Source organism: Haplochromis burtoni, unplaced genomic scaffold (assembly GCF_018398535.1).
Source record: "Haplochromis burtoni strain Fernald_Lab_line unplaced genomic scaffold, NCSU_Asbu1 Contig_7, whole genome shotgun sequence".
Lineage (NCBI taxonomy): Eukaryota > Metazoa > Chordata > Actinopteri > Cichliformes > Cichlidae > Haplochromis > Haplochromis burtoni.
The window spans coordinates 4,804,398-4,816,820 of record NW_024582368.1 but is presented as its reverse complement, the minus strand read 5'-3'; the positions used below and the strand labels follow the sequence as shown (position 1 = coordinate 4,816,820).

Here is a 12,423-nt window from a genome sequence, read left to right as displayed (position 1 = left end):
CACACACCACCCAGTGCCAATGAAAGATTCATGGAGCAGTGATGATGAAGGCATCTCCCCTTCTGCTCCACTTACTGCAGTGGACACACACACACACACACACACACACACACACACACACACACACACACACACACCCATATATATATATATATATACACATTTTTTTCCTGTCCTGATAAGCCTCTTTCAAGATGAGGGGTGACTCAGCCCAGCTGAACACTGATGGGCGATTATAGACTGACAGTGCAGTGCTCTCCATCGCCATCATCAAAATACTAAACGAGGGACTATTTAATTGGAAAATTGGGTTTGAACCCTCCTGGGGGAAGTGCTAAGGCACTTCCTTTAATTTGTCACCAGCCTGTATATTACCTTATATCATGTTTGAGTAGATACTGTGCATGCGTGCCCATAAATGTAAACTTGCAGACGACAGGGTACACTGGGTATTGTATCATCTGCGTATGTGCACGTGTGTTTGTGTGAACGTGCTGTGACTGGAAAGTGTACGTGTGTTCCACAGACTAAGCAACGTTAATCAGAGCAGTAACAGCAGCTGTAGAGAGGAGGCAGGTAGGGAGCAGAGCAGACCTCATCAGTGACCCGCTCAAGGTCACTCTACCTCCTCCGTACACTACCAATCAATGAAGTTCTGCCTAGTCCCTCATAAAGAGATGAGGAGGGAGGAGAGGAGGTGGGGCAGGCAGAGGAGAATAGGGGAAAGATAAGAGAGGGATCATGTGAGACAAAAAAGATGAGAAATAGACAGAAACAGGAAAGTGAAAAAGGAGACAAAAAGATGAAGACACCGATGGAGACTGAGGCAAAATGGGGGGTGGGGGGTGGAGGAAAAAGGGAGGAAGGGAAGGAAACAAAGGAGGAGAGGAGATGGAGGTGGTTAGTACAACAGATAAAAAAAACCTTAGATACGACAGTGGCATAGAAAATGCACGGATACATACTACAGAGAAATGGACACACATGTGAGCACAAGAAACACACACACACACACATGTACAGTACCTCAGTGGCGATACTCTGGCTGGCGCTGTTCTCCAGAAGGAACCGCACCACCTCCAGGTGATTCTCCTGGGCTGCCATGTACAGAGGAGTGAAGCCATTCTGCACACAACATGAACCAAAAGACACACAATCTTTTTCAAACATTACACAACAACAAATACATCAACCTTTACTGATGCTTACATAAGAAATGATTCCACGTTTCCTTGTATTTAGCCGTTTTAAACTTGGTTTAAATATAAAGTTTCATGTGACATCTCCTAACATGTCATAAATGATGACTATTATAGCAACTGATCACCTTTAAAGTGACATATACACACTGAGTATATCTTAACAAAACATGTTCCAGTGGTCTGAAGGTAAAGAGTTTTTCCTCTGCTTGCTTTTTTATTTTGGACATTATCAGAGAGAAAGAAGCTGGCTGAATATTTTCTCTCGCTTCGATCTAATAGAGTTAAATGTGAAATGCAAGGACAAGCAGTTTCCTGAAGAGGCAGAGGCCTAGTTGGCATTATGCCAGTTTCTGTCAGTGAGGATTTCTCCCTGTATGTCAGCGACTATCTGATATAGATCATCTCAACAGCAGTGTAATTATACCTACCCTAAAGCCAGACCACCAAGACCTTGCTGTCATTTTGACATTGACTTGCAGGCATTTCGAGTATATCCCACCTGAGATTGTGCGTTGACATTGGCTCCATTAGTGACCAGCTCTTTGACGACTTCCGTTTGGCCAGCCAGCGACGCTATGTGCAGAGCAGTGTTTCCTTTCTGGATTACACGGAACAACCAAAGGAATGCGTGTTAAGCTCTGGCCCACCTGTCCCACTGTTTTGCTTGTGTGTATGTGTGCGTGTGTGAATGTGACTGATTGCCACTATGCTCTTCATATATCCACGTCAGTATCTATGTGCACCCGTGAATCCCCTTACACAGATCACATGCTTGTACTGCTGGCATTCCAGCTCTGGCATCCCCCTGCATGCAGTGCCAACAATGTGTCACTTCCTATCCCGCCGGTAAATAAAACTAGTGGAGACTTTTTAAGAACCTGTGCAGTTCCTTGTGAGGGCAGAGTCGACCCTCAGCCTGATTCATGGCCACATGATCCTGATGCTAGTTGATCACAAGGTTCTTTTGCACAATAGCGATCAGTCACGTATAGCGCATACAGGAGCAGGGAAATCTGATAGCCATGGCTCCTAACAAACAGACAAGTTTCTTTTTGTTTATTACACCACCACTCAAAGCTGCCAAAGATGCCAAATTACAGTTATTTTTCAAGCACTGCTGAATATAAATATTAGTTTAATGGTTGAAACTCTGATTTCTTCTATTTCACTATGATTTTTTTTTGACAGATTTATAAAATATCTGTGTTTTGATACGCTGTCACTTTATTTTAATATTCATTTAGTCACCTTATTATTGTTGACAGGCTAATTGTACTTATGTTTATACCTTTATTACCTTTTTTTACATGCTGTAATGGCCTTTTTTTGGAGCATTTCAACTTGCTATACATCAAAATATAAGTAATTAGGCCATAGTAACAAAATAAATCACAAGAAATGCAGTAAAAGAAATTGAAAAGCTTCTTTCTACGCACTAGATATAGAAATGTCATAGCTATATCCATCAAAATTGTAAATGAAAAAAAAGTTGCACAAATATATAGAGATATATTTATATATAGGGAGAAGAGATATTTATATATTCATATGTGTCTACCGAGACACAACATTAGTACAATACTACATGTTTGAGGCCAAACGTTTCAGCTTTTGTTTGGAATCGTGTTCATTCAGATCTATCGTAGCCTTTATGAGTTATAACACTTAAACAGCAGTGTTAAAGAAGTGCTGGCTGCATTATTTGCAGCTAACTGACAAGTTACATTATTTAGCTTTGCAAAAATACCCACTCCTGTGCTTGAAAAAATGTGCCAATGTTTTCACAGTGTACATTTGAGCACTGAAAACACACAGATAAAGGCAGGTGAAGATCTTGGCCTTATTTAAAAAAAATGATTAGAAAAATACTCCTTAAATTCCTTCATGCTGAGAACCCTCAAATATTTTTGGCTAAACAAACACTATGAATACCATTTTAAAGACACGTATTTAAGTTCATGTAATCCAGTGCAGCGATGCCACTACAGCTCAAAAGATCAGTTATTGTATCACTGACTATTAGTGAACACAGGACTTCTTGTTTAACTCTCCCACAGTGAGAGCAGCACTGTTGGAGGGGCTAATGAACAATAACTAGAATCAAACAGAGACGCTGTTGCTAAACAAGAATCCTCGATAGCGTTGCCTCCTCTGGCTGCTTAAAGAGGAAACTGATCGGCATTAGGATGCAAGCAGACACAGGCATATCAAACTAATCCTCGAGCATCCTCCAGGTCACAATACAGAAATATTTTAATTGGGAAGATTTTTTCCTTGATCTTGAATATTTTATTGTGTCTTATGTTTATGTCAGCACTAGGCATGTGGCCTGGGGCCCAGAGGCTGAGCCAGACCACTAAATGGCAGTAAAAGGCTTCAGGGGAGAAATATGGAAAACATTTTCAGTGGCTCTTCCTCTGAACTCCTTTTAGATCAGAATTGAGATGCGTCCATAGCAAAAACCTGTCTTATTAAAATATATGCATGTTTTTACAATACATAAAATAACACTACAACTGGTTTTACTTATCTAGATGTTTAATACATACAATTCTTGCAACACACTCTTTTGCTTCATTCTAGCACACATTCTATTATTTTCGTATGGCTAATTACCTTGTCTGCTTCCAGCAGTAGTCCCCATAGACGTCATTAAATATTGATCCAGTATCAAACACTAACAAAGGCTGCACACTTCGTCGTACTGATTCTGCATACTGTTTAATCCTACAGAGATGCCATGATCCGCGCTCGGTCCAAATATAGTCTTCCATTATACCTGATGGAGTTGGTCTTACCTTTGTGGCTGCGTCCACAGTGGCTCCGAGCTTCAGCAGCTCAGCAACAACCTCTACATGTCCCTCCTTGGAGGCCAGATGAAGAGCATTTAGACCATTCTAGGAAGGAAACGTTTATAGGAGTTAGGGGTCTTATGCATGATGAGATAATATGAGATTACGTTTGATTGTCAATGATACGTTGGCTAAAATCATCTATGTTTTATTTATGGTAAGATAGTGTTTATTAAGTTATACATGAATCTTGTAGTCCTCTTAAATGTAGCTTGGGAAGCATTGCAGTTTAATGCGTACCCTAACATGCTTCTTTAATTCTAAAATCAATGAGCACGCATAAGGACATGACAGTTTAAATGGTAAAAACTTACTTGATTGCAAATGTTAATCTCAACCCCAGACTTGAGGTAGTCAAGGACTTTTTCGAGGTTCCCTGCCCGGGCAGCTCGTAGGTAACTGGCATTGCTATCAGACTTAAGAGGAGGAGGAAACAAAGAGAGCGAAAGAGGGCACGAGAGGCAGATGAGAGAGAGAGCAAGAACAAAGAGAGACGAATTAAGCACTGTCTTGATTTAAACATAACACATCTTTAAGCCCACAGTAGAACAAAGCATGTGCATTACTGTACCAGGTAGAACTCTGTCATAATTTCTCAGACATCCAAAAACATCTTATCTTGGCAAAAAAACAAAGCTAATATCCACAGATGCAATGTGTTCATTTTTACACCGCGAACAAAAAAAAGTCTACTTGTGCTTCAAAGCGAGAAAACACAAACATTTCAAGAAGTAAATCCATGAGAAAGCCAACAGAGCCCAAGCATATCTTCCCGACAATTCACATCATCCTTCATCATCCATCAGATCCCACCGGAATGTTATTGCAGCTTTGTTAAATCCAAATGTCCATGATTCCCCAGTGAAAGAAGTTCAGTGACCGGGTGGTCGTTACAGCTGCCACAGAGACCTCCTCTTTTCCTCTGAGATGTTTTCTGTCCACCAGCAAAGCAGTTATGACTCTACGTTGCCGTGCTATGAGAAGCAGAGCATCCGCTGTTCTGCTCAGCTGTCCTTTATTTCACTACAGAAATAGGGCTTTGCACACCAAAATATAATGATGAGGCAAGCATTTTTTTTTTTTTGCCCCATAACAAATGTGGTGAGCATGTGCGTGTAGAGAAGAAAAGAAAGGGAGGGAGCGAGATGGAAAGGAGGAAGAGAGAAGAAAGAAAAAGAGAAGGAGAAGGAGAAAGCTAAAAAAAAAAGAGAATAGAAGAGACGAAGGTAGTTTCTTTTCTGTGTTCATGTTACCTCAGAGGACATTAGGTCTGACATAAAATGACACACAGCAAACTCTGCACATTTTGTCTCCCTTCTTCGCAGCAGCCTTGCAAAGAGCATTTTGTAAAACTCAGCACTGGTGCTGCTGAGAGCAGGAGGGAGAGATGCTGTGATATGCTGCTTCATAACAGGGGCACAAAACCAAATTCCCCTGATTTATCAAAAGCCCAGACTTGCTAAATTTAGCTTGCATCCAGAGACATGTAGGATAAACGCAGCAGGGCAATGGTACAAGTGGTTATCCAATGTTGTATTCTCTGCCTCCCCCTCCACTGTGCTTGTCCAGAAATAACTCTGACGAGCATAGAGGGATCTGACCCTTTGCCAAAATGTGAGGGAACAAGACACCAGTATTAGATTGTTCCACTAGTCTGTATAAAAGTTTGAGAGGAAAATATTTCTGTTTGTGCTCTTGCACACATGTGTGGACAAACAAATGAAATACAAATGAGGCAGTGTTAACTGGAACCCGAGTCATTTCCTGATTACAAGATTACAAGAAACCATTAAGCTAAAACTTATATATCTGCAGCCACATCTAGAGATTTCTCCTTCCTTTTTCCATAGCCCCAACCCTCTGAGGAATGTGTGATAGCACTGAATCACTAATGATATTTCTGCTCTTGTGGCCTTGAGAAAAAGTCATGCGTGGTACCGAACCAGCATGATAAGTAAACAGCAAAAATGAGCCATGCACCGAGAACAATTAAAGAAAAATTCAGCTCTTAACTTTATCAAATGCATGTGCAGAGGTAATATTATAAATGTCTCAAAGGTCTAAAGAGGCATAATAAAAGCTTGAGATTCTTTCTTAAGATTGATGCTCTATCAGTGTGTGTGGCTGTGATTATCTTAGCATTACTTAGCATTAGCACTGCTGAATTGTACCGGGAAATAGGGCTGTGATACTGAAAGCCTTTAAACATCCAGTGCTATGCTCTGGATCTTCTTCAGAGAAATACCTCCAAATAGCTTTATAAACAACGTGATGCAATGTAAACAATCTCCACAGCAATTAACTTAAAATTAAGCATAACCTTTACTTAAAATTCAGCATAATACAGTGAGTAGGTCTTTTATGATAACCTGTGGCCCAGCCACAGTCAGCAGCCACCCTCTTTCTTGTCATCATTTTTATTTTCTGTCTACGTTTCATTTGTTTTCAACCTTCTTTACAGTGAGAAGTGCTGGCTATGCAGGAATGGTGAGAAAATATTGATATTAAATATTGAAGGGGGGCTGTAAAAATAAAAAAAGCAACACCATGATGTCATTTCCCCTCCAAAAAACTTCATACACATTTTTCCGCCGCAGAATTAAACACAGCATAAATTCAGGCAGGCCTTGAAGTCGAGCACATTCCACAATCCTGTAGATCATCTGACTTCAGTTCCAGATTACATCAACTTGCTCATCAGACACTCTTTTATGCATCCTATGGGCAGTTCTCATAGAGTTCATACTATTTAAGATGCTTTAAAGCTGCTCTTTGCAACTCACTTCCAACCCAACTCGTCCTTTCATGCTGTTTCTGTCTTAATCAGCGTCATGTCTGTTATCACTATACTCTTAAAGGGTGGCATGTCACATCACAAAGTGGAAATTACTGCATATGGAAATAATCTAATTTTAACTACAGTGGTTCTGAACAATATCGAAGATGGGAAGGAAACATATAAAATGTTTCTTTGCCAAAACTTAAATGGGTATTGCTTTTTTATTGACTTACTGAAGTCTCTCCACATACTATAATATCTGTGCAGCATATGTTTGTGTTTCCCACCAACTAAGATGTTTCCTACTAACTGCCATGTGTCCTCACTGTGAAGCATGCTCTGCAATGTCTGACCCATGTATGAGCTCTTGAGTGCAACCAAATGCGTGACCGCTCTGAAACCCCCTGACATGGAAATGCAAAGGTCACACTGCTGTGGAAAGACAGCATGCACCAATACTGCTGCTTGATTTACACCATCAAATATTACCTAGGTCGAACATGATATCTAATGCTGCCTTTAATCGTTTAATACAGATATTAAATGAGGGATGACTGGTTGGCAGCAGATGAGACAGAAAAAATATATAAACTTCATTACAGAAAAGTTACTTTATTAAGAGCTTTTACGTGTTTCTATGACAACTTGCATAGTCTTTTAAATATCACATGGTGCTCTTTGCTTCTCGCAACAGATTAAGTAGTCCACATCCATATCTACATTATTACTGATTTCAGTTTATCCCTTAATACAGTGACCAAAACGTCCAGCCCCACAGCCATCCCCATCTATGTCTAACATGAGGGATCTTGGAGTCTTTGTGAATGAAGTATTACACACGACTGGGTATGAGATTAGTAAGAGAAATATTATTAAGCCTCCACAGATCAGAGGTTCAAAGAAAATGGGGCCATTAAAGACTAGGTTAAGCCTGAAGGAAAGCATTAATCTCATGTTAGATAGAAAGTAGAGGACGAGAGCGAAATCTGGCACACAAGTGCTAACGAAAAAAGCCTGAAATTATGCCATCACTCCAAATTAACATCTGAAAGAGTCAAAAATTGAGCTAACTTTCAGGTAAGATGCTATAAAAATGAGAATTAACCATATGGGTTAAAAATTAATAGAGCCCTGTCGCCACTGCCTGCAGATGCAAATGTGAATAAAAAGCAGCTAGGCCTTTGTGCTGGCATTTGATGAACCAAAATGCATGTGTTTGATAACACTACAGCACCTGTTTCATAGAGTGCATACGCTCTTTGAAGAAGAACAAACCCTTAAAGGTTCAATCTGCCTCTTCAAAAAAGGGAAGCATGGGAACAAAGCACAATCCTTACTGAAATTTTGATAGTACAGATTTCAAACATCTAGTAAACATTCCCTGTTTTTGCTCACATGATATATACTGTAAGCTGGTAACAATGCATGTGTGGTGTCAACAAATGCTACTCTCCCACAATAAACTTGGAAAATGAGAATCTACTCACAGCAACATTTTTGGATAAAGAAAATAGATCTGTTTTCTTTTTTTGTTGTTCTTGGAGTTTTCTTTCCTTCCAAAGGCAAATCTGATATCCAGCTATTAGAATAAAATTAACATTACAGTATGACACAAAAGGATGAAATTAAGTTCAATTCAATTCAATTCAATTTTATTTATATAGCGCCAAATCACAACAAAAGTCGCCTCAAGACGCTAGTAAAGGCATAATGGTCAGATTTTGGGTGGGTCACATCATTCACTTCTTGAATTTGAACTTCACGACCCGTTGCTGCTGCTGTTTGTTTTCATTTTTGCTGAATCTGTAATTGGCACCTTTTTGCTTCATGACATCAACGCAGTGATAGTCTATCTGGATAGAAGGTACTTAGTATAAAGAACTGATATCCTGTCTTTCCAGACTACAATGATGTCAGCTTGGCACTATATACCAAGCTCACAACAAAGCAGAAGCTCGCACACTGAGTGGAACAGCATTTATATAGCACTTTTCTAATCTTACTGACCATCCAAAGCACTTTAGACTACAAGCCGCATTTAACCACGCATTCATATAGCGCTTTATTATATACACTTTAAATACCAGTCATCCGAAGTCAATTTAGAATCACTAATGAGCCTAACATGCATGTTTTTGGACTGTGGAGTCTAAAAACACGCATGTACCTGAAACAAACCCAAGTGGGCATGTGCAAATTCCACAAAGCAGGACCCCAGTTGTGCTTCAAATCAGGACCTTTCATAGCATGAGGGGACAGAACTAACCGCTGCACCACAGATAAAAACAATGTAGACACACACGCGTTGATGTCATCACTGTAGGCGCTGTGTGAACTGAGGGAGCTTAGAAGAGGAGAGCCAGACCAGCAGCAGCTGTATTGTTTGATTTTATCCCCTGCTCTCCTGACAACACAAAACTCACAGAGCTCTACAAGCACAGAGTCAGGGGCATTGAGTAACAGGCCACATCTTCTATGAGTGCCAAAGAACCTCATCTCAGCAACCACAACATCCATTCCTCTCAGCTCTAAATAGCCAAACTTCCCAAATCCCCAGCCTTGCTTATTTCCCCATGGAAACTTGACTTCTTTCTTTTTCTCCATGCAAAATACAGAAAAGCTGCTGCTGATTAATCCATCATTTCACTGTCAACAAGCTCACACCAGAAAATCTTAATTAAACCTTTTAGAGACATGGATGTTAAGTGATAACATGATATCTATATGAAGAGATGTGAGATTTTTTTTAATCTTCTCTGATTTTAAATGTAAGAGTTGCATGTAACATGCACATGGCGCAGACAAGTGGTTCTAATAAAGCTTTTAGGATAAGCGGCAGTGAGACACTGTGTGACTTAGAAAGCAAAAGAATGAATGAATGAATGAATGAGCAAGTAACTAAAGTAAATCACTTTGGAAAAAATTCATTCATCCAGAGCGTTCAACAATGAAACAGCTTTACTGAGAATATTATCACACTACAGTAATTCAATAAAAGCTTCAGCTGAACTCACATATTTACTTACCTACATTTTGGATGTGTACAATTTGTATGGGCAAATATCAGTCCAGTCAAAAACATGATCTAGTATTGCCATGCAGGATCAAACAATCACACAGTCACTTCAAGCTCTGTTCATTAAGATCAGTTGACTTTCCGTGTTCATACGCAGCCACAGCCTAGTACAAATGAATGACATGAGACCAGTACCATTCTAATGGTTCACAAAATGGTTCTAAATTCACAATATTAACCTCTGAGTGAGTCAATAAACAAAACTGCAAAATAAATCAAATTAATCCAGGCAGAAATTCTAGCACTACTCACTTGGGTTAGGAAGACAGCACCCTCCTCCACCGCCATGATCACTTTATTTCCCTCTTTCTCTCTCTCCTCAGAATGACAAGCAGTGAAACCTGAGCTCAGAGTGGCCAGCCAGCCAAGCAGTCATTTGCTAAGTCAGTCCGTTAGTTAGTCCTGCCCTTATCTCAGCCTCCTGACCATCCATCCTATCCACTCAGAGGAAAGAGCAAGGTGCAACTTGTTCAGTTAACAAAGGATTTTTTTTTTTAAACTAAGAAGTGCTAGCATAGGAGTAATTGGAGGCAGCCCCTTCTTCTGCCTGGTTGATGCCCCACACACCAGACAAAGGGATGGAGGGAAGCTGAAGACGTATTGCAGAGGGTAAAGGAAATTGATGTCAGGAGGAAAAACTAGAGAGGAGGTCTACACAGCACTGCTGTAGCGAGTAAACAAAGCACTGAACATCTCGTAGTCTTTCACGCTGTAGAAAGGACACATGCCAAATCCCCTCTGCTGCCTCTCTCCCTCCCTGTCCCCTCTTGGTGTCTTTTTTATCAAATGTCAACAAGAGTAAATCCCTGCTGCCTCACAGAAGCTGGCCCCTGCCCCAGAAAGCACCTTCAAATCAGGGAGTGTGCAGGGAGAGCACCCTGACTTACCATAATAGCTGAGGCTTCTCCCTCCCTCTCTGCCTCCTTCCTTTTCTTTCTCACCTTCATTTACTCTCAGGGTAGGTAGGTGGGGGTTGCTACCGTTATCTTGATATCCAAGGTTGGGTAGTCAATGACGGACATGGGCCAAACTGAAAATAGCAGCTGAAACAAATACTTTCGCTAAAATGCCACCCCCCCTCAACCCCTCTTGTTATCCCACCCACTTGCCCTCTTTCCCTCCCACTCATTCTCTCTGGTTCACTCTCCCTGCCTCACACAGGGTCTGCCAGCACATGGCTTTTTATTGTCATCCTGCTTATCAGCTATTTTCCCCTAACAAAAGACCAGTTTGAGTGTTGTGAGTTAATGTCCCGGCTGGGGCGGCTCTACCTAGTTGTGTAAAATGAGCCAGGGGGATCTGAGAACATGGGAGCTAGCAGCAGTGAGACTTTGCGTGCCTACTGGGGGTGGTTTATGGGGTTTATAATTCCAATAACAACAGACAACAACAACAATAACACCACACACTATCCTAGGGGCAGGTGGATCCGAGGGGCACCCCCAACGGTCAATGGGGATATTTTAACAGAGGATTAGGAGCTTTTCCGTCAGTATTAGGGACACCCTCTGTCTCTCCACCTCTCACCCCTCAGCAGGCACGCCCCACTTCTCCTCGCAGATTCTGCTGGATAATCCCCCCACACAGTAAGACAGCAACCAAGTGAACTCACTGCTCTACATGAAGAGCTGGATCTGATCACTATCTGTATGAGCAAGTTAAGCATAACATCCAGCATAACTAGTGAGGTGTATATTTTATCCAGGATTATTGCACCTGTGGGTTGCATGCAATCTGATCATTCATCTTCCAAGACCACCCGCTGCTGTTATGCTTTCACATAGCTTTCAGTTGCATGTTTATAAAGCTAAAAGATTGGTCCATTGCTCCAACTGCACATTTGCAGTCGATAAAGCAGAAAGACAATGTGATAATAGCCATTATAACACTACATATCAACATGTATCTTTTTAATGTCAACAAACAGCATGAAAAGACCCCAAAACACCATTGATTAGGTGGTTTTTATCTCTCTCTCTTTTTTTCTTCTTAGCCCTTTTGTCCCATTTCCTGTGCTACACTGTGCACTGTAGCCCCGAACCTCTCACTGACACTACCTGATACAGCTGTACGTGAAAATGCAAATGTCTAGATCAGTCAGATTGGACATTAAACTAACTTCACTCTGCCAGCTCCTTGGTATAAAATCCAACTGCACCCATGTGGGAATAACGCAAGGAAATGTCCAGGAAATTCACAGTGAGTGGGCATCTTGTGTCATCCCTCATATAGATAAAATAGAGTATTTCCTTTAATGAGAATGAAGCTTCTTTTGTGTACATAGTATAGAAAGAAAATCATCAAGTAAAAAAAATTTAAAGTGGGAATGCAGGGCCATGGCATGGGGAAAATGAGATACACAACCAGTTAACTACACAGGAAACGAAGGGCGAAAAGACCGTGGTTATAGAAATTTAAAGTGCTTTGAGATCAGTGCTGTTGTTAAAAGATGCTATAAAAGTAAAATAAACACATCTGAACTGAAGCTCAAAAGTAAAACAAAATAACGTTTTT

At 40.7% G+C, this 12,423-nt stretch overlaps 1 protein-coding gene across 36 annotated transcripts in view; it reads right to left on the bottom strand.

Moving 5' to 3' along the window:
• The window catches only part of LOC102308332 (ankyrin-3), a 118,015-nt gene that overhangs the window by 55,310 nt on the left and 50,282 nt on the right, over positions 1–12,423 (bottom strand). For 33 of the 36 annotated variants that reach the window (XR_006054975.1, XM_042225542.1, XM_042225543.1 and 30 more), the window contains 4 exons: positions 4,369–4,470; positions 4,001–4,099; positions 1,702–1,800; positions 1,027–1,125 (listed from right to left, as the gene is read on the bottom strand). Coding sequence is in view for 35 of the 36 variants with exons in the window: in XM_042225542.1 (XP_042081476.1) it covers positions 1,027–1,125; positions 1,702–1,800; positions 4,001–4,099; positions 4,369–4,470 (399 nt within the window). In the remaining variant the exon portion in view is untranslated. The other 3 variants (XM_042225583.1, XM_014337427.2, XM_042225556.1) reach the window with 2 other exon arrangements.